The sequence below is a fragment of the Ruditapes philippinarum genome, unplaced genomic scaffold, assembly GCF_026571515.1.
Source record: "Ruditapes philippinarum isolate M1 unplaced genomic scaffold, ASM2657151v2 ctg1088_1_1_1_1, whole genome shotgun sequence".
Classification (NCBI taxonomy): domain Eukaryota; kingdom Metazoa; phylum Mollusca; class Bivalvia; order Venerida; family Veneridae; genus Ruditapes; species Ruditapes philippinarum.
The window spans coordinates 106332-130381 of NW_026862563.1; the positions used below are offsets into that span (position 1 = coordinate 106332).

General features: G+C 30.2%; 2 protein-coding genes across 2 annotated transcripts; both read right to left on the reverse strand.

Annotated features, from left to right (window-relative positions):
* Positions 1-287: 287 nt before the first annotated feature.
* On the reverse strand, positions 288-6560 carry LOC132719432 (uncharacterized). Its single transcript, XM_060703196.1, has 3 exons — positions 6259-6560; positions 3349-3468; positions 288-800 (listed from the first exon to the last, which is right to left on the reverse strand). The coding sequence occupies exons 1-3, from the start codon at positions 6347-6349 to the stop codon at positions 421-423; spliced, it is 591 nt and encodes a 196-aa protein (XP_060559179.1). The 5' UTR covers positions 6350-6560; the 3' UTR covers positions 288-420.
* Positions 6561-17214: 10654 nt separating this feature from the next.
* On the reverse strand, positions 17215-20529 carry LOC132719434 (uncharacterized). Its single transcript, XM_060703199.1, has 5 exons — positions 20383-20529; positions 19942-19968; positions 19158-19284; positions 18764-18930; positions 17215-18346 (listed from the first exon to the last, which is right to left on the reverse strand). Exons 1-5 carry the CDS (start codon positions 20420-20422, stop codon positions 18342-18344), a joined length of 366 nt encoding a protein of 121 aa, XP_060559182.1. The 5' UTR covers positions 20423-20529; the 3' UTR covers positions 17215-18341.
* Positions 20530-24050: the final 3521 nt, after the last annotated feature.

A 24050-nucleotide genomic window follows, 5' to 3' on the forward strand; every position in this document is an offset into this window, starting at 1 on the left:
CTGTCAAATATTAAGGCAATGCAAACTACATGGTAATGGAAACGTCAAGGAAAATATTAATAGATTTTTAAAATAAAGTAGAGATAAAAGAAAAACTTTACACGATTTAAACCAGAAACTTATTACATACAACTCTGTCTTGTTCTTATAGACATCAGAATTTTACGCGAACATTGATTAAGGTTTGAGATTAAAAAAATGAATGCGTCCTCACTGAAACAAATTTATGAAAATGTACAATTTAATTGAAGAAGACTTTAAAAAAACATCTGCACCTATACTTTTATTTTTGGCGTATTTATATCAAAATATATGTTGATCTTCAAATATATTTATACATTTGGTTTAGATTTTTTATATCCATTCAATCAACATGAAACAATGCATGGTCGTTTTGCACGTTTCCTGCATTTTTGTAAATCAAAATTTAGTTGCGCGTGGACATACACGATAACCAATTAAGCGACACCAATCACGAGACGGGGGAGTAATTGCAGATTTCCTTTTAGATAGAACAGGACGATAATTATGTTGTTGTTGCTGTTGACTGTTACTGTGTTTGTATTTCCTTGTTAACGTATTGTATCGACGATGATGCAAAGCCGGGAAAAATCCAGAATACATGGGAACAAAGGGCATCTCTGACGGAGACATATCGAAAGGTAAAGTTGCTCCCCTGAGGTGATTAAAGAGCGAATACCTCTTTTTCATAGGCGTTCTTTTTTCATCCTCCAACGAATTATCTGATAGAATACTTCCTACTTCAGACAATATCTGCTTAAATAGCATAAGCCGATTTCCTGAAAATATATACGATGTATGTATATGTTAAACATATCATATCAAATCTTTTCTGTGAATCACAAATGATAACTCTTATAAAAATAAGTTTAAATGTACATATAGTCATCTACATGTTTTATTTGTCAATGAATAAATGTGTTACGCTTCCTATAAATTACCTTATACCTTAATACAACTTAAGAAACGATATCGCAATATGATTTTGGTTATATCAATCTTAATATATGTGTGTAACTCATTGCAATACGAAAGTAGAATTTGATAATTTTTCAATATTGTATTATAGAATTGACTTTTCAAGTCTGACCGGATGCGACGGAGATATATAATTACATGGCTTTTATGCAACATTTCTATGTTTGTTTGGTTTTGTTTTACGGCAAACATATGCCGTTTGGGCCATATGGCGCCAAAACAGGCTAACCTCGGCAAACTTTTAGCAACACAAGGGGTCAAAACCACCTGACCTGCTGGAGTTAAGAAATGCAAAAAACTCCAATGATTCAAACCCATTTAGTAATGTCTTACAATATTGCAGATTTAAACGTTGACTGCAATTCTGATATATCAACCCATTAGGGCATCCCCTCAGCCTTAAGGGTGGAGGGTCAACCTTTGTTACAATTGATGAAAGCGTCTTGTACATTCATTTTTGCTATTAAACTTCTTTGCAGACAAATTTAAAATAAAAAGCATTAACTAGAAATGTGTCCATATGACACTTATGCAACACTTCACTTGCCTTTTACAGTGGCAGAAGTACAAACCTGTGCTTAGTTTATACAGTTTCAGTTGTTCCATATTACATGTGTAGTTAGTTTCACAAACGTTTGACTGAGAAAATTCTAATTATTATAAAGATAAGGATTTCATGTTTAGTATCACTGTGACTTTTACCTTATTATCCCAAAGTCAAAAAGGCCATATAATGTTCATAGACATTTTCTTTTTCAAACTATCGATCTAACAAGGATTGTATACGACCTTAACGTTTGATCTAGTGGCCTCAAAATAAATAAAGGTCATTTACAGACCATGGACAATATCCCTACCGAGTTTAACAAACATATACTTTCCCTTTTCAAAATATTGATGGAAATGTGTTTTACGCAAAGTGTTATTATGATCTATGTGTATAGACATACGCATGTAATGAAGGACTGACTCACTGTAACACAGTTTGCTCCTTATGAAACAGTTTGAAATGACTTGGGAGTGAAACGCCTGACATTTATTACTGAAAATGTCGTTTTAAAACATCGTTTATGCACATTCTGAACAAAATTTGTGTGGACAATTAATGTTAACCAAATCAAATTTAGAAGTATTTTTGAAATGGTTATAATGTTTGCTGACAGATGCAATTGTTGACGCTATATAGTATATCATTTCTAAATTAAGCTTTTGATCTTTAAATCTAATTTGATAAACTTTATTTATGTTGTTATAGAAATCATTTTTCATCCGACCACATCCCAGAAATCTCTCACCACAACACTGGAATAGTTTGATTAAAATAATCTACAAACTGAGAAATAACTATCGTACTCTGAGTAGTCTAAGAAAAGTTAATTGACTGTGTAAAATGTAATATTTCATTAATGTTTATATCTATAATTTCTAATCAGGCTTAAAAAAATTTAATAGCAATAATCAGAACAAGTACTTCGTGACTTCAATTCTATGAATTCTTCATCATGGAACATATATCATTTTGTACAGAGCATACCTGAATGTGGTTATTGTTAATGTATTTTCTTTTCTCAAAGAATAAAATTATTAAGCAAAGGCAAATGTTGTATTAGATTTTATTTCAAATAATCATGTAATGTAAAAATCTTTTAATGTTTCTACGTTTCATCACAGTTAATACATAACAAGGTAATTTCTCTCGCCAGTTTCGGCGTTTTTAATATATGAAATGCAGTCTTCCACTTACTAGTTAATTAAATTTTAAACAAAATGCTAATTTTTATTCCAGTCGTTTGCTTATATAAAATTTGTAGTAGGCAAAAAGTTTACTGTAAGGGAAACCAACTGAAATATTTTTTACAAATTTTGTTTAATCAAACAATAAGGATATCATTATTTGAGTACTTAAGATTTTAATCCATTTATAGTGCTTTTGTTTTCGTTTCGTAAAAGCACTAATTTTTTAATGGAATTCCAGACCATGAATTACATAAAAAAAATATCTCACATCATTTTTGTTTTTGTGTATGTTTTTGTATTTATTAATGTAAATACATGTATGTATATATTATGGTGCATATAATAAATTTATATGCTTAACCTATGTTTAAACCATGACCTATATTTACTATGTTTGAACAATTGTATAACATGTAACGAATGTGATTGTATACACTATATTTTTGCTATTATGTTTAAAATCTATGAAAATGGGAAATAAAGTGTAGATCTAATGATAATGATAAGAATGTTTTTTTTTTTTTTGAAAAGTACCATGATATAATTTAATATAAATTTGCATTTAAATAGTCCGGTAGTACTATTTGATTACGGCAGTAAACATGTTCTTACCGTCTGGAGTTAAAAACGGACTAACACTTCTTTCTATTTCTTCAGGTATAGCGTCTAATGCGTCCCCTTCAAAATCATTTTGATTGCTAAATGGTTGTTCAGTTATGTCGTCTATGGGATCTGAAATATACAGTAGTTTGTGTATCAATTAATATATGCAATGTGTTGGTGTATTAAGTAGTTTACCCTCCGAATTACTTACAGCAGTAAACCACTTTGAAGTTCAGCCAAAGTAACGTTCGTACTAGAGCCTTCCTTCAATTTCGCAAGGAACTGATACCATCTGTGTAAGTACATTGCGAATTACCGTAGGAAAGATTTCATGTTCAATCACAACGCCCTACCTATTTACCTAACCTGGCGGCTATATATGTTGCAGTGCGAAACAATCTTAATAAAAATGTTATATTTTTCACTCGTTTCATAATTGATTTAAAATATTAATGTATACATAATGTCAGTTTCATAAAAATATTGAAAATAACAAACAGGTGTTAAATACACCTTTTTGTTAATTTTTTTAACACTATAAGCCGTTAGAAGTGTTTATTGTTATTTCAATTCAACGTATTGTCCAACAATAAAGACCTGGCACTCTTGCATTTGACACTATAGTCGGTAAATTCCGTACTTGTAAATTGGTATGAATGTATATAAGCAGTTGTTAAATGTTCTAAATTAAGAATCCCTGTAAGCGTGGGCTATAAAAGTCTTCACTTCTTTATGAATATAGGCGTAAACTCTGATTCAACCACTTTTATTTCTTATTAATTTTAATGTAAAAATTACCATTTCTCTCAAATCTAGTGCAAGTCGTTTCGATTTTTTTGTGAGTGTAATCTGGGTAATATTTTTTATTTTGTTTTATTAACAGCTGTACTTTTTATTAAAGATAATGAAATGAAATAAAACATATAACTGTATAAAAACACTACTTAATAGGTATCCTAAAAGCAGATATTGTAAAACGATTTCCAATTTATTCTTGCAAGTAAATTCCAAAATGAAATTAAAAAAAATGCGTATCTTGATGACGTGGTGTTGGTAAGGTAACGAACCGGAGACCTTCATATCACTAGTCCGTCATCTATACCATTACACCACACCTCACTGACGTGTGAAGTTAATAAATATATTGATATATTCGTAAGACACCACTCCAATGACCTTTACGAAAGTTAATGAAGTGCCAGGTTAATATTGTTGGACAATAATAAGTAAGTTGTTTTTATATATGTGATATTTAAAAATAACTATGAATGACTTGATAAAATAGCTAAAGTTGAAGGATAAAGAAAACTATTTGAAAATGAGTTTTAAAACTTATCAAATACGTTAGAAACATAAATATTCGGTGTTGGTGCTCGCAGCATTACTTTACGCTGAAAAAAGTAACATTTCATTGATCAATAGAAAAGTAGCTCATTAGGTAAGTTATGAAGTTACAATATGCGAGGATGCGCGTCAAAGTCTGTAACCTGTTTTATATATAGTAGTTTTTGTATTTAAGACAAATGATAAGACATTAAGTATATTATTGGATGATACACTCCATACACTACATTGCATTTATTGTCTGTCTCATATTAAATTTGTCCTCGGTAGTATTTTTAAGGAAGAAGTTGGGTTCCCCAAGGCACATTGTCTAATAGATACATTGTTTTTCATTCATGCCTCCAGTGAATAATTCCATTATGAAGCATGATAACACGGACTAGTTGTTCATTCTTTTAGCACTATTACGTTGACAATCTTAAACAGGCATAAGTCATGTGTAGCTTTTTATCATTTATATGTTTGTTTTTTATATCATAAAACCATCGATCTAGTATAATAATCATAGGTACGAATATTCATAAAAGTAAATTGATGTTAGCTGTGCTTTACAAGTTTATATATAATGCATAGATAATTAATTTCCATTTATACGAGTATATCATAGTTATCTTAAATTACTCTATGCCACAATTTATCGGCAATAAATGTTTTACCCCAGCAAAATTTATTTATGTATTTGGATAAAATTGTTATAAAGATTCCTGACAGATTATATGACCGTATAGAAACGGTTATATAACTCGGGTTATATAGGCAAGCAACCGTTTATATAGGACAATATAACTTGTCAGAATTCTTTTTAACTAATAATATATACGACAAACACTATTTTGTTACCAGCTATGTTTCCTGAGTATATTGTGGTGGTCATTTAAACGTTGAAAAACCTTCAAAGCAATGATGAACAGGTACTTAATCACCAGAAAGACAAGACACGATACAAATGAAGGTTACCTTTGTTTAAATGAGGAATGATTCGTATCTTATTGAATTGAATAAATTAAACATATATAGTTAGATTGAGATACAAAAAGTTTTCTTAATTAATTTTTTTTTTATAAATATTCTAGTACGTGATGACTTAACTTCAGACATAACTCTTAAGTTTTAAATAATATCTGTAAAGAATTATATATCATACAGAATCTTTTCAAAATAAATAAATTTAACTTTCCGAAATTTCATCTGAATATTACCTTAATGTCATAGTCCTTTTAAACTATTTTGTATTCCATAACCGGAAAATAGAATTGTACTAAGTTCTATACGATAAATCGTCAGCTTAGATTTACATTGAATTTATCATTTTTCTAACGTTTGATTTAACTTTCTATGATAAATTGTATAAATATAATTATGTGAAAATGTTTGTTCGAATGCCTCGAATAATATAGGATTTATCCTATCGAGAAACTTTCGGAAATAAAGGTTATTCATTTATATTTCTAAGATCAGTTACTTAATCCTCTTGAATGTAAACACTAATATAAACAATGAAGTGTTTAAATACAAATTTAAATGGCAGTCAGCAAAAGACAAACTCAAAAATGTAGAACTAGATTTGAATCTTACCTGTGTTCTTTGGAAAAATCATATGAAGTCCTTGAGCAAAATTGGAATGTATAAAACACATTAATACGATGCATATTTCAAATGTATTCATACTGGGATGTTAATTGTGCACGTTTTTAAGATTATTTACTTCAAATCCTTGTATCATTCCTAAATAAATATTTCAATGTAGAAAAATAAATTAATAATCTAAAATATATCTTTGTTGTAAATCTTATTTAGTTCTAGTCTGAAATGTCAATTTAAAAGAGCAATATTCCTTTGATTGCGAAGTATTTACGTAAAATTCTCACACATACATACTGGTCACAGGTATCAATTTATAATGTCAAATGATTGGCGTCATATATGATATATACTCATAATCTGTCTATAGCCTTACGTGATTATACCAGAAAGGTGGATCATTGTAACGAGTAGGCAGACAACGAGATATTTATCAATACTAAATATGAAATTTGATTGGATTAAAGATTACGCTATATAATAACTATATTCATACATTTCAGAGAAATATTGGCACTGGTATTACAATGGACATTATCACAATCACGATTTTCATTCTTAAAATAATTTCAATAAACTATTGTATTAGGAAAGCATTCTTCAGAATAGTTCACGACAAATATGACAAAATGTTTTTTTTTCTGAAAGAAAAACCTTTCTGCTTTGATTAAATATGTTTATGGTCGAATATAGAGTTACAGTTCACTTTTAATATGTTTAATAGGTACAACTCTATAATATAACTATTTAAACGGTGCATGAACATTTGATATTAACTTAATACTGCGCTTAACACGACATAAGACAATCTAACTGTTACTTCTTTACTGTTGTAGATATGTGCTATTAAAGGGGATTGATCTTAAGACCGGGTACTCTACAAATGTGGAGTTTAGATATGCTAGTTGGTCCTGTGTGGACTCCGTTCTGTAAGGGTCGATCTCTGTTGTTGATCTTTCCTATCATATATTAGAGAAACATATTGAAGAGCAAGGAGGAACCGTTCACTGGTTTAAATTCCCAAGTGATAGTGTTGCTCCAGTGGTCATTTTACATTGTTGATAACAATATTGATTCCATGGGACCCGTACAAGGCTATAAAACCTGTATCAATCTCGGGTAGCACCTCGGTTTGGCAGCTGTGTACTCGTCCTATAGAATTCAGTATTGAACTCAACAATGTATAATAACCTCATGTTGTACTCGCGGCCATTAATAAGAAACTTACTAAGTACTTCATATGTAATTAATAACGTATAAGCTATAAGTATAACTTATAATTTATATCACAATATAGTCATCTTTATTTGTATACATGTATAGATTTTATAATGAAGACATTGACAAGAAATGTAAATAATGATTTACTATATGAAGGGTTCTCACTTCAAGACATTTGTATGGTTTGTTGTAAGTTTTCTAGAAACCAAACAACCCTTTTATAGTAATGTTTTTACTTTTAACGATGGTGACCTATCTGAATAAAGAGATTATAATTTGATGGTTCTTCACGGAATATAACTTAGTTTTAATTTGAAACTGAGGAATGAAATGATTTACGAGTAATCCGTGTGATATCATGTTAAAAGCTTGGCAATTTTGCGTAAGTATACGAGCATCTGAATTTTAACATAGCTAAATTATTACGTTTTAACTTTAAATCATATGGATCATTAGCTACATATATATGATTCCCGAGTACTTGCTTAACATTACATCAGTTTCAAATAAAGAAGTTATTTCCTTGAAAGAATATTCAACAGCTATTGACAATTTATTCCGACACAATTTTCACCATAAAACCATCACAATTACTTAACAAAATAATGTACATTTCAGCTACTTTAAAATGAAAACAATGGATTTGTTTAAAATTCGGGCATATAATTATAGGTTTCTACCTCCTGGCAATGTCTGATCTATATTTTTCATTTTTCATTAAATTCAACACGTGTTTCGCCCCCACCTCGCCCCCACTTCCCAAACTTATTCAACATACCATGTGATCCTTTTCCCGGCCTTTAACAATACATAAAATATAAGATTTACTGTTTGTTTTAACTAAAATGTATTCTAATTATTCTAGAAACCATGTTTGATAATTTTGAATACGATAATCCATCTAATGCCGCCACTAACAATTCGACCAAGAACAATCAAAGTCATTGCTCGCAGCATTATAGTTTGATGTAATTTAAGAATTCATAAAAAAACTTACACGAATGTATAGAAGTAACACCAACATTATTTTGGCGTTTAGTAATAAAACAGCATTTGAACTCTTTTAACATGCGAACTTATTAAATGTCTTGTAAAAATCAGGAAAAACGGTGATAAATCACAACAACAAATTACATAAAAAATGCAGACTCGGTTTGATTGAATCTGTACAGGAGGGACAATGATAAAGTGCAACATCTCTCACGCCCGCTAGCACCGGCATAAAACCGAAACTGAACAGTGCCGCCTTTACGACTCCTTTAAACGGTTATTAACTACTGATTTAAACTTTCACATAAGTAACTGTTATTTTCACACTTGTTGAATTTATTTACTAGAGTAGTTTCTTTCTCTGTGAAATGCATGCCTCTTTTGATCAACTTATGGAAGGTACACTCATTCAATTCAGGTGGCTATTTGAATTTGACATTTGTCAATTTTGTGATTATCCTTTGCAGACGTTCCGTATTTCATCTCAATGTTTTTATATTTTTGTGACCTTCCATTGCTGAAGTTTAAAGTCATGTACACATCTTAAATATATATATATATATGTTGGATATTGATATCTCTAGACTATAGGAATACGCAGGCCTATTCAGCGTTAAACCATATCGCTATGGCGTTAGGATTCTAGCCGCTAGAAAGATTAAAATTCTCACTAGAGAAAATGACCTAGGCATGTATCTAGAACATCAACAGTGTCTTAAAACGACACCTCATATCATCTACTGACAAATTGTGTAAATAAAGTTCATTGGGTAGGGATTCACACCTACTTGAAAAATTTGTTTTTATATTGCAACCAGAAGAAATGCCACATTTAAAATAACACGTGAAATAAAGTGTATATTGGGAAAAAAACTTTAAACATATTAAATATATCAACAGGAAAAATGATGCAGTAAAAACAACCATTAAGTTCTAAAGAAATTTACGAGAAATTGTTGCAATATACAACTGGCTGTGCATTCTTCTTTGCCAGGTAGTCAGTTGTTCACATGCATGATTTAGAGACACTCTGTTTATCATTCTGTTGGTAAACATTTATAAAAGATATGTTATATTCGTATGTTATATGTATGAGATAGTCATAAAATAAAGAATCGTTCCAATTGGTCTCGAAATTAACATCTCATATCTTCAATAAACACACGTTTCAATTTCAAGAAACAGTAACCACAATAACAGAAACAGATTTGTGTATGAAAAATAAACTATTACATTGTCAAGGTAAGTAAGTACAAAGAAAGTAGTCTTATTTGAAAATCGGAGTTTAGTGAAAATAAATGTTTTACGAATTAACAACTACCTTTTCTCTTACAATATTCTTTCAATACATCTAGATTATTCTGTAATTCACTACAATTGTTCGAAAAACATTAGAATATCATTTGTATATCAAATTAAAGTCATTTTAAAGATATGAACGTAGATCTATAATATGACACAATTTAATTTAGAACATAAAGATGTTTATTAAAAATTTAATGATAACGAAGTTCGAACGTGAGAGCTGACATATGTCTTTTCAGTGTATTTATTTATACACTTAAAGTTATAATTTTAAAGTGAATTTTACTCAAACTTTACTGATAACATTTCTCAAAACATCGTCAAACAAAACAGGACTGTGAATATGATTGGACTTTTTATAGGCTGTGTCATTTTGTTGTATTTCCCTGCTGGTAAGTCTCGTTTATACATAAAACAACTTCAACGAAATAGCAATAGAAGTAGTTCTTAAACTAATGCTTTAACAATAAACCGGCATACTTTTACGAAGATTGTAGACATCCATGCCGTCATTGCTGGCCTAATTAGTATCGTAGACATAAAACGCACATGCTTATATATGTTGGAACTGTTTGGTGAAATGATAAAAAAGATATATATCAGACTTTTCTAAAAATGATCTAAAACATATTACCTCTATTGAAACCATTTTTACAGTTTTTAATAATTTAATGGATTGATACATATACTCCAAAGGCCGATAGTTGTCATCTTATAAAGAAAATGATAAGCACATAAATTGTACACTGAAATAATCAGTCAGATTACGGTGTGTGCTCTTCAGTGCAGTTAGCGTCTCATTTTACAAGTTTTATAAACAGAATAAGAAAGAGTTGCACGATTTATTTTCTTAACCAAATTTCATCAGTCAATCCATTATAAGACAAACCAAACGCAATTTGTTTATTTGATTATAGTTGTCGAACTGAGATACTGTGCCCCAGGCGACAACAGTGATGGTTGTGTACAATGTCCGGATGATAAACAATGGGTAGACTGCGATGTTGATCCATGTGTAAGGGAACAAGAACTCGGATGTCCACTCCATAAGAATGATAACCCAATTTGCAAGTAAGAACAACTAATATAATTTTGTTTTATCAAATTACTTATTATTTAACTCTAGACTGTTCCACAAAAGCGATTTGTGAGATATATCAAACTTATGTACCATTGCAAAGAGTCTGTGTTTGTGTGTGGGCGTGCGAGTGCGTACGCGCGCGTCTGTGTGTGTCCCGGGACAACCATGTTTTAATAAAGATAACGCTAAAGCATGTGAAATATTCGTACATAATTATTTCCATGATCAATGAAAATTGAAGATATAATTTAAAAAAGGCTCCCTAATCCTTTGTTTTCTTAGATAGACTTTAGCCATTACTTTATTAAATTCGAGAAAAAAACACAGACGCTTGGAGGTCAGACCCTGCCCCCAACGTGATACGCCCCTATAAACTCTCTATCAAAAATATTTTAACACGAATGGGACACCTGTTACAAAGATAAAACTGGTTTTCAATCAATTTTTACATATATGAAAAAATATCTTTCACCATTAAGTCTCAATAAGGTAAAGAGAGTTTACAGGGGTGTATCACGTTTGGTTCAGGGTCTGACTGCCAAGCGTCTATGAAAAAAGTGATTCTCATTACCCGCTCATATCAATTTGTCAATGATATAAGATTTTTCCAATTGAAATGTTATCTTTCTCTTTTAACTTCTATATCTTATTTATATATTAACTAACGGCAAAGCATCAGGTGCAAATTTAAACAAAACATCATCTTTTACGAAAGTAAAGCGAAGAGCATCAAAATATGATGAAAAAAATGAACAAAATCAAATGTTAAAACGAAATATAAAGAGCAAATATGAATAGAATTATAGACAGGAATCAAAACACTACAGGGTAAAACAATTGCTCTTTTTTAATCTAAAAATAAATAAAGGAATGATAACGGAACCTATTGAGAGAAATTTGTGACAGTATGGTATAGCTTTTTTTATTTATTAATATTAAAAACACCTGCTTCTAAAACAGTATTAAGAGATTAATCAGAGAAAACAACAACAACCATAAACAAACAAACATAAATGCAGAAATGTTTTGTATATGTATTTATTAACTTGATGTTAAGCAAGCTATGGAATGAATGTTTGAAAATATAACATGATTGATAAGTAAATTGATGTACTACATTCACATTCCATGATTAGATATCCATACATTAATGTTATTGACAATGACTATGTTTTGAAAATATTCGTGGTATATATTTAAACATAAACAACTTTTTTCATCATATTTAAATTCTGTGTTAGTGGCATTATTAAGTACTTCTTCAGTAAAATTAAATATCTGCAACAGTCTATTTTATATCATTTTGTTTCGTATGCTTAAGGAACGTTACACATTATGTTTACACATACTTTGCGAGAGTATTAATCATTTATTTCCACAATAAATTTATCTTAAAATGTTTACATGTCAAATAGCAAATATCGGCTTTATTTGGTATACTAGAACTAATTCAACTGACTAGTCAAACTGTACTACAATTAACATTTTAAGAAAACTGAAGTTTTGTGCATTAGTACAAAACTACAAAGGTGTCCTTAGCTACATATAAAGCATTAACAAATCTTTACAACATTCTCAATTGTTAAGGTGTTATGTCGGTTTATGTGCTCTTTGGATGAAAATACCTTTACATATTTTATCTTCAGGTCTAACCAATGTGGTGGATGTTTTGATGAGTGGTATCTACCCAGTGATGGAAGACGGGTTTGGTGCTGGGCTAATTAATGCTGTTATACAAATACAAATTGAAATACAGTAATTTCAATCAGTTTGCTGAAGTATAGTTTTATTAACATATAGTTACTTATTATCGGGTAGGCATTATTCATTAGTAACCTATTATCGGGTAGGCATTATTCATAAGTAACCAATGGAATTGGAATTGTAGAGACGTATATATCGGCTGTTTTTATTTTAGGTTTATGACAACACAGAAAATATCAAAACCATCTACTTTTTATTAAGTGTTCTATCAGCAACGTGACCTTACTTATGAGAGAGAAAGAGAGAGCTTTCATAATTTAAGATTAATTTTTTTCTGTACTCATATCACAAGCAAAGCTAGCCGACAAAATGTGTTTAAATTCACAGAGATATTCTATATTTTAACAAAACCGCAAAGTAAACATGCATTTATAGTGTACTTTAACAAAGGACATTTCGTTTTTCTCTATTTAAATGCCGGTGATATTTGTGCTGCGTCGAAGCCGTAAAAGTTGCCCCGTACATATAATCAAAGATGCTATATTTTCGATCCTTGAAGTTCTTTCAGCGCGATATTATTGATGTGTGCACATGTTTTTTATTTCTTTTTTATTCTAATTTTTTTTAAACCTGATTACTGTAAAATCACCCTTAGGATATGCTGCCTGTTTTTAAATTTGTCTCCTGACGTCTTGTCTGTGAGTTGTATGCTTCATAACCTCTGATCCCCTTTCAAAATTCCATTTTATTTAGTTCTGCCTATTATTTTCTCGATTACGGCATACGCATTCTTTTTATTGGAACCATACGTCACTTGTCATTTACGTGTCCTATTGAAGGTTCCACGATAACCGCCGTATGAACACATCTACGGATGTTTCTAAATTTTCAACAAAGTTTCATCATTTTTATTGTTAAATGTTGAATTCTGCTTAGGCCGGTGCTAGGGGTGTTGAGGATAAATTGCACTTGCCAGTACCGTCCATGAAAGGCAAAATGAAACCGAGCCTGTAACATTTTCAATTTGTCCTTTTTAGCGTTTTAAAGATACAGTTTTTCTCTATGTTTTTAGCTTATTCTCACACTCGTTTCTGACTACCAGTATCGTGCAAACCTGCTATGATGGTGTAATTAATATGTCATTTTATTTTCGAGAAAAAGACCGAGAGAAAAAGAAAATAAAAAATGTGAGTAAGTAGATTGTAATTATTGAAAAAAATGTCAGCAGGATATACAATGCAAAAGTGAATATTTAAAAAGCTTATTAGGATATATTGATTAAGAAAGGAATGGTGTATGTAAGGGTCATTGGTCAACTCAATGTCAGAGTGGGATATTTATCATTTGAAACGACCTACTCGTTAAATGAAAGTAAGTACCTGTGTGAAAATAAATGGCCTATTTTCAATGTCCAAGGATTCATTCTAAATAGAAGGGTTTCTAAAGTAACTGGTGGATATGCAAGTTATTTCTGAGAAGATCGGGTTTTTGGTTTGTGAAAATCGGACAGTGTTCGAGAAAGTGATACGTATACTTAAGTCCTCCACAAGGACACGTTGCAGAGTCTATTATTTTAGTACATATGTTCCTTTATGAGCTTGAGTGCATGCGAAGACGTGCTTGTTGAATAGCTGTCTATCTGTTACGAATATAGAAAAAAGAGTTTGTATATTTCTTTAATGATTCGAAAACCCAAGGCTGTAAGAGTTGGTGTTTCCAACAAAAGGAGGGATAAGGTCAGATAGAAAAAGGAGAGGCTCTTAGTACGTCGCCGCCTCTATTTGTATTATCCCAATTTCCTCAGCCAATGTAATGTAAAACATACGTACCAGATCAACTGTCATAATGATACATTTCGTAATATTTATAAACATATCAACTTCGATTTTTACCTACCTCGAACCAGTTAAAATGCTTTTCATCTTTAGGTCGTTTCATACAATAAAATAAGTATTCTGGACGAGAAAGGAATGAGCAAATGATTTGGAAACATTTTGCACACAAATTACCTCCAACTACAACTTAAAAAATAAATGGTTTTGAAACCGAGTACCTATGATTTTCGGGGGGAATTTATGCCATGAACCATTTCCTATTATTGGCATTTCAAAAATTTAATTCAACTTTTGTTTTCGTTAATATGTATTGTCACTTTCGTTGTCATTCGAAACAGAGTAGGCCTATTTGCAACAAGTAAATTAATCAAATATAGGTATTCTAAAACTACTGCTTCCGAAAAAGACATTGTTAACAATCATATCACTAATATTTCAAGTCTTAAAGTCCGAATCGATGAAAAGAAAAACAATAACTTCCTATTATGTATTAGATTCCTAAATTACATAAAAAAAACTTACAAGACCAGACTCCATCAAGCACAACAAGTAATCTTTCTATTTTATTGACGTTTTGTTTGACTGCCATTAAAACACATGTAATAAGATATTGTGATAAAGTGCACGAAAACACCGGCAAACATCTATTTTGGTCTATTATGAAATCTGAAAAAAATTTGGATAAATTGAAAATCAAGAACTATCAAGCTTCAACTGTCAGTACATGCGATTTTACTACCCTTTACATAATTTAATCAATAATAAACTTATTGCCCTTATTATGTCTTTGTGGTTTCATATTGTTTTCGTGACACTATTGTTTGTGTCCCTTGTTGTTTTCCTGTCTACGGTAAGTATCTTCCCTATTGTCCCTATTTTTATTCTCTTATTTTGACCCCCCTTCTCCGAATGAATCACCTTTCTCCTTCCCATGTGCCCTTTGTTGACCCATTATTCAATCATTTATTTGTTTTCTTTGATTTCCCTGTCGGTTACTAATATTTTTTTTATATATCATTTTGGTGCTTGGCCTGTCCGGGCTCTGTCTTGCACTCTGTCCTAAGTGCTGGAATATCGTGCCCACTTCTTCCATCTAAAGGTCATGTAGAAATCATAATTGAATCATGAAATCAAGTAGAAAACATTTACAATTTGAAGAATATTGTGTCGGATAGAGGTGCAGGTGTGCGTTTTGTAATACAAGAGTTTTTCTGTGTAAGTATTGATCAATTGCCACTATACTATATTGATATCATGATTGTTTTACTAAGGACGTCTACCAATACATAAACTTTTTCCCCCGAATTGTCTACAACGAAATGATTTTATTTCATTAAATTGATACAAATATCAAGTTTCATCTAAGCTGTATTTGGTAGAAAAAAATTAAAATACGAGTATCTCCTTCTCTTAGCGCTTATCATTTCTTATATCTCTTTTGTTTCCACTTTTTTTATAACTTTTGCAAACCATATCTTAAAAACGTAATAAGCATTATTACAAAATATATATATATATATATATATATATATATATATTATATATATATATAATATATATATATATATATATATATATATATAATATATATATATATATATAATATATATATATATATATATATATATATATAATTGATATTTTGATATTTTCATGTTTCATTTTAGCACGATTGCATGAGCAAATCCTATTTGTTCACAGTTCAAAAATATAAATCTTTCTGAAACGAGGTGGGAGAACCAATAATAGTCTGAAATATTTTTTTTTATTTTGTGCATTAGGCACTCAAACGGTTAGATTTGATATTTTTGTTACTTCTAAAAGGAAGGGGAAAATCACGTTATGGTAACAAATAAAGTTTAAATAGAAAGATACTTATTTGTCCTTGGAGAACGTGCACATGTTTACTGTACAACACGTTAATAACGTTTATATTTTATGGCGAAAACTGTTTTGAAAGCTTTTCACTATTTCTTATTTTCTTTTCGATTCATCAATAAGATTTAGAATAGAATTTCGTTTGAAGGTAACAAAGTATTCTTCATAACACTCAATTATTAAACTATTTCCGATTGTAATTAAGGAAACATGAAATTTTGATGTATCACTTCATTTAATTATTTTAAACCTACAACGTAACTGCCATTGTCAGTTTTTCAGGCAAAGATGTTAAAACTCTAAAAAAAACAAACCTTTGAGTAACACTACCCTTAATTGTAATTATTTGATAATTATCTCTTAACATCTGTATACTCGTACTAGGACAGACTTTTCTTTTTTTGTAGGCGTATGCTAGTGTTACATATAGATTCAGCAGATTGGAAGCTATATTTATCTGAACATTGTATGATTTTAGAATATGATAACAGAAATATTTTAAGCCCAAAATATTCAAGTAATCTACCTTGTTTTCGAGTTGACTGTCCTTGTGCTTTACTCTTTTTATTCTCTTAGTCATTTCTAGAGCAGATCACTTTTACAGAAGTCCGACAAACCTTTTGTTTTCCATTTTATCCTAGCACATGTTTAAGTAAAGAAGAAGAAAAAAATCTATTAAATAACAATTATCGATTTTTTTAAATCACACAAAAGGACGTCAGCAAAATTATGAGCAGAAAAAATGAGACATTGCTAAATTTGATTGCGAATTAGCTGCCTTTAAAAATAAACAAACTTTCCGAATTCAAATGTAGATTACTCGAAAATTTGGTAGGTGATCCCGGTCCGTTGATTTGTTTTGCTTGAAATGTTTCTGTTATTATTCTAAGATCATGCCAGCTGTAAATAAATTATGATGAACAGTTTCATTCTGTCTTTATGTCGATATGTAACTCCTTTCGCTTTTGAAAAAAAATACTTACACAATATTTCTAATATTATGTTTATTTCTTTACGTTTGTTACATATAGTGCTATGACAAAACAATTTAAGTTGATTTTTTTAAGAAACGACCCGTCGTGCGAATGACATTTTAAACTGTAAACACACTTTGGGAATTCTACTATAATATTTCTTGAAGAATTCACAGGCTTAAATGTCTTCAAATTAATTTGTTTAATGAAACATTTAAGCATTTACAACATTTTGCTTACATTTGCTTACATAAAATAACAGTGAAGTATATATAATCTTAACAAAATATTTAAGAATCATAAACAAAAGATTTGATTCGGAAATAAATATTCATTTTATAAAAAAGAATATATACCTTAAAGAACTGCAATAACATTTTTATTATATAAATTAATGAATGGAAAATGTTGATCCATTGGAAGTATCAAAAACAGAAAATTTCGGAAAATTGCAGACTCGGTTTGATTGAGTCTGTACAAGAGGGATAATTAAAAATCCTTCACGCCCACTAGCAGAGCGGTTCTCAATTCTCAACACTTAAAAGTGCTGGAATCAATGTACACTATGTGGGCTAAAACACACAACAAAAATACGACATACCCGACATTCATTAAAGTTGTATATTTAACGGATTGAGACATGGTCAAGTGTTTAACGCACAGTACTAGTAACATAAGTATCGCTCAACTCCCATCAGAGACCAGCCGTTGTTTCCTTGAGCAAGAAACTTGACAATCATTGCTGAGTACTGTTTGGATGAAGGAATGGATTCGAGAGTGTGACTATAAGCTTACATCTTCCAATACAATCGAACTTAAATTCATTGCGTATAAACTAATTCCTTTTGTGCAACAATGTTGATTCAAATGTAAAATTGACCAATTTATATTTCAAATCATCAACACATAAAATGATAAAACTTTTTCTGTTTGAGGAAAAACATTTATTGAGTAGAACTTCAATTAAAACAAACAAGTGAAGCGGAATTCATCATGACCAATCATGTATATCTAGTCCACTGCTGTATCCCCTCGTCATTGATTCACATCCCGGCATCTTTCGTTGAGACTACTCAGATAATACATTGCTTAAGCTACAAAGAAAGAAAGGAAAACTTTTGCATTTATATATAGTTGATATTTTCAAATCCAGAATATCAATATGTCATTATTTATCGATCATATTCATAATAGTAGTAGGCAATTTAAATTCTCGTTGAGAGCGATTAAAAAGAGAAAAAGTACAGACAACTAGGTTTGATTAAAGAGATAAACCATGCAAGATCTTCCAAGCTCCTCAACATTACACAATGGATGTAACGAAGTTATAATAAATATCTTTACCATTGTGTAGCCTTTTAGACGTACATAAAGTTAAAAAATGACATAAGAGTATATACATTCAAAAGATTACGCTCCCTTCGCGTTACTTCACAGATGCGCGCAGGTAAGTATCAAAATATTAGGTATGTGTATAACTGATTGTGAAATATTATATATTATAATCATACCGCATCCAACGAACGCTGAACATATATTCGGAGACCCCATGCCATCATTTTGACAACCGCTCCAGTCAGCGGCACCGTCACAGTTCAGTTTGATACCAAATTCCACACCCATATCTTGTAATAATGAATCTGTATCACCACCAGCACTCACACTCTTGAACGATTTTCTGGATATATAATAAATCACAGTTATCTGTTAGCATTTGACTGTTTTGAACAAATTTAATAAGATACAAAGTTTTGTCCATCATTTGGAAGCTAAAACATGTATACAAGACATCAATCAACACTCTCTTAATTCTCTTTGGTAAACGCAGAATCAATGACATTCAGTTAATAAAACTGAAATAATGTTATAAGGAAACTGAAAAATGAAAAAAAAATATTGTCATACCCTCCGCAACCAATTTCAGCAGCTGCTGCACCTTTTCCTTCATCACAAACCACACCTGGGCTATTATAAGCCTGTATCAAGACAAAACCAGATTTTACCTCCGTTGCTGTGACATCAGGGGCGGCAGCTGTAAGCAGTAACAACGAAATTAAAATAAATTACATTTGCTATTATTATCAAATTAAAATATTATCTTATTTACGGAAAGAATAGCTTCTTTTTAATATTAAAAAATCTGAAATATCTAATAACGGGATATGTAGTGCAGATGTTATGAACATTCTGAAGAAAAAAACCCAAAAAACAACAACAACTAAAACAAACCAAACAACAACAAATCTCTTCAGAGCAGTAAATGAATCTTTATAACGTCTTTTAAGCCCGTTTATACAATCGACAGAAATATTTTAAAGCAAACACGTTAAAATATCAGAAGCAATCATCCCAAAAAATAGAAATATGTATATGCATTTGTGTGAAACATGTGACAATAGACATTCAATTGGCTCATGTCCCATAAACATGCGCAAACGGTAGCTTTACATATATGCCAAACAATATTTTTACTTTCATTGCATATGTTTCAACTCTATGGAATGAGTTTCATTTTACAATCAGTGTTCATTTGTAAACATTGAATTCATTGTTTTGCTATATATTTTGACAAATCTAATTATAGATAAAATGTCTTGCTATCTACTTGCATTTTGGACATTTTTAAAACACAAAACTATTGATCATGCAAAATATTCAAGATTTTATTCTAAGAAATGAAATAATTTACCTTTTTTCAATAAAGTAGCAGTTGACACTGAAAACAAATGGTGAAAATAAAAAGTTTCATGAAAATATGTAAATGGAATTTTTTCTGAACGAAATATTTCATGATATAAAGTTATGATACTTAATTCGATTTTTCAAAAAATATAACCTAAATTGGTGCTAGAATAAATCGCAAACATGGCAAGCATTATTGATATATATGTTTTACTTGCTAATGGTAAAATGGTAAAATATTAGAAAAATAAACATAATTTAATACATCTAACTTAATATGAATTAGTTGATCGTTTAGTTACATGTGGAATGTCATTGAATAAAGTGAATAAAAAATCTCCGAAATCACAAAATGTTTTATTAGTTTTTAACAAAAAGCAAAATTAAGATTACAAGCATAAAATCTGAAAATGAAAATTGCATGAACTACAACATAAAGAACACTTACCTGCAAGAACCAGAGTAAAGCAAAGTGCAACAATCTTCATTTTCTACCACAAAATATCTCGCAAAAATATATTATCTAAGAAAGTGTGACCGGTGTTGATAAAAACTGGCCAGGAGTCTTACTATATATAGCAATCGTTTTACATCAAACGTCTATGCTAAGAAGTTATTTTCGAACCAATCTAATCATTAATGCTGATTACGACAATTACCAATAATTATAGTAAATCTTTTTTTTTAGAAGTAAGAATTATTAAAGCAAATGCTTAAATGTTAAGAACAGTAAGTAACATATTTTCATGTGTGTCAGTTTCTTTGAAGTGGTTGTAGAAAATTACTTGCCATAAAGTTGAAAACTAGAGATTGTACTAGACGTTCGTATTAGACGTTTGTATACTATGATCACCAACAATTTCAATGCGCGCCAATGATTACAAGTATAGAACAATTACATCAACATTATTTTATACGATGATTGACCGAAATAATTTCTTGAAAAAAGCATGCATGTATGAGGGAGCTGCATTCATCTAAATACAAAGAAACTGAACTTGCCACTTTAGAATGTTTTCACGAGATAGTAATAGAAGTAGTTCTAAAATGATGGTTACTCTAATGCTTTAACCATTAACCTACTATCAGCAACACATTCTACACAGATATCCATGCCGTCTAATCATTGTCTGCCTCGCTGGACTAATTAGTATAAGAGACATACAACACACATGCTAATATATGTTGCTAATATTTTGCGAAAAGAGCAAAAAGATATACATTTGTGAGACTTTTCTGAAAATAGTCTTCCACATATTACGTCTACTGAAACCATAGTAACAGTTTTTTTTAACATATAATGGAACGATAAATGTAGTCCAAAGGCCAAAAGTTGTCATCTTATAAAGAAGAAAATATTTGAACATAAAAAATGCAGTAAAAAAATCAGTAAGATTGTTCTGTGTGCTCTTCAGTGCAGTTAGTGTCTCATTTTACAAGTTTAATGAACATAATATGAAATGTTGCACAATTTATGTTCTTAAAGAAATTTCATTAGTCGAGCCCTTGTAAGAAAAAATTATTTGATTAAAGTAGAGAAAATAAGAACCGCTAAAGAAAATCTAAAACGGCAAAATTGTAAAGTGCAAACTACCGTCCACGCCCCCTAACACCGGCTTAAGCAGAATTCAACATTTAAACATGATATGGTAAAATATTGAATTTAAATACATACGCAGATGTGTTCATACGGCGGTTATCATGGAACGTTGTCACAGCAGTGTCATTCCATGAAAAGCGGGATTGAGATACTGTACCCAAGATTGCGATATTGATCCGTGTGTAAGGGAACATGGCCTTGGATATCCACTGAATAAGATAGATAATCCAATTTGCAAGTAAAAACAATATTATTCCCTACCGATATCGTTTTGTTCTATGAAATGCTGTATTATTTAACTTTTCCATATAAGTGGTTTATATGTGGAATCAGGAGATATAATTAACTATTGTTCAACTACAGTTTGTGTGTGTGCCCTGGGAAACCTTGTTACGCTGAAGCATGTGAAATATTCATAAAAATTATTAATGAAAAATCGAAGAAATAAATTTAAAGGTATTCCTAATTTAATTAATTTGTTTAATTACATGGGCGATTTAGCCAATACCTTATTGAATTCAACCTACCGAAAGAAAATATAGTCGCACTGAGATCAATTTGTCAATGATATAAGGTTCTTACCGTAAAAAATTATCTTTCTCTTTTAACTTTTATATCTAAATATCTACCATCTATCGGCAAGGCATCAGGTGCAGATTTACATAAAAGATCTTCATTTAAGGGAAAATAAAGCAAAGAGCGTCAATTTATGATGAAAATCAAACGAGATATAAAGAGCACATATAAATAAAATCATAGACAAGAAACCTAACACTATAGATCTAAACATTTGCTTTTTTTTAAATCTCAGAAAGTAAAGAATGAAAACGGAACATATGGACTAAAATTTATGACCTTATTTTTTATTTATTAATATTAAAAACACCTGTTTCTGAAAACACTATAAAAGTTAAACAGAAAAACAAACAAACATAAATAGATGTTTTTGTACATGTATTTATTTTCCTGATGTTACGCAAGCTATGGAATGAATGTTTGAAAAATATAACATGATTTATATATAAATTGATATACTACATTCATATCACAAATATTATTATTAAATAAATATTTAAAATTTACAACTTGAGCTATAGGAAACCTAATTGATTGATACTTTTTTGCGTGATTTTACTATTTCTTGCTACAGCTAAACTTATACGAGTTGTTTTTGCTAGCATCATACATTACTTAATTAAATGATATTTGATAGTGTTGTATGTCAGTAATGTGTGACAACATGTTACTTTAATTGATGCTATTAGATGGTGTATTATTAAAATACATGTACAAGTATTTATAAGTATGCTCTAAGTTAAATATGTAAATATAACCGTCACCTCTCCCATCGTCAGACTGGCCAGAGGCTGACTCGGTGTAATTTGGCCTGGCTGTGGAAACGTACTTTTCTATACTTGTACTGTTATATATTTATTTATACGCCTTTGACGCGGCTTAGAGAAGTCTGTTTACTGGTGTTATGTACATAAATGTATGATTGACAACATCGTATTTTTTGTTGTAGCTGTCTCTTTTTTGTAAGTGTATGCATACTAAAAATATTTATATTTATGCAATTTCAACTTGATGTTATAAAGCCTGATATCATTTGTGTAACAGACAAATATAATTACGGGAAAACATTATACTTTGCACGTGCGTGCATATCAATACTGGTGTACATGTATTTACATAAAATCTGGTGACAGGACCAGTGGCTAAACTTCACACTATATATTTTTTTGCACCAAAAGATGTAGTTGCGGATCTCAAATTATTTAATGCTTTACAAGATAAATAATTATTGACAGCTTATTGAGATCTCCCTTTTTCTACTTATTTTGTTCATTACATACATATTAAATTATTTAATAGTTTACAAGACAAATAATTAATTACAATTTATTGAGATCTCCCTTTTTCTATTTATTTTGTTCATAACATACACATAAATTATTCAATGGTTTACAAGACAAATAATTATTGACAATTTATTGAGATCTCCCTTTTTCTACTTATTTTGTTCATTACATACATATTAAATTATTCAATGGTTTTCAAGACAAATAATTATTGACAATTTATTGAGATCTTTTGTTCATTACATTTATATACGCTTTCTTTCCAATTATTTATTATTAAAATATAACTGCACATTAATAACTTTAAAAATGAATCTCTTAGATCTTTTGTCATATATTATTCAATCTCACACGAATCAAATTTACACATTATGTTTATCTTTTATTTTATTTTTTACTTCTTCACTTTCTTCTCCTTAAAGACCGACTTGATTTATCATTTACTCTTGAAAGTTGTTTCACTGTCAATTTTATACATAAATTAACTTTCTGTGATGACTCGTATGTCTTACATGTGTTTGAACAAGGTGTAACATGAAGATGAAACCATTGGCCAAACCAGTCATCATGAATTTGTTCAAACTTAACACACATTGGCGATTCTATGCAATATTTAAAGTTTTTATATACCTACATCTATCAACTTCTTCTGTG

Coding starts and splice junctions, on each gene's coding strand:
- LOC132719432 (XM_060703196.1), bottom strand. CDS start 6,349: ATGAATACATTTGAAATATGCATCGTATTAATGTGTTTTATACATTCC. Junction 3,469..6,258: donor GATTTTTCCAAAGAACACAG/GTAAGATTCAAA, acceptor TGTATATTTCAG/ATCCCATAGACGACATAACT. Junction 801..3,348: donor TCCGTTTTTAACTCCAGACG/GTAAGAACATGT, acceptor ATATATTTTCAG/GAAATCGGCTTATGCTATTT.
- LOC132719434 (XM_060703199.1), bottom strand. CDS start 20,422: ATGAAGATTGTTGCACTTTGCTTTACTCTGGTTCTTGCAG. Junction 19,285..19,941: donor TGCTACTTTATTGAAAAAAG/GTAAATTATTTC, acceptor TACTGCTTACAG/CTGCCGCCCCTGATGTCACA. Junction 18,931..19,157: donor GCTGAAATTGGTTGCGGAGG/GTATGACAATAT, acceptor TTATATATCCAG/AAAATCGTTCAAGAGTGTGA.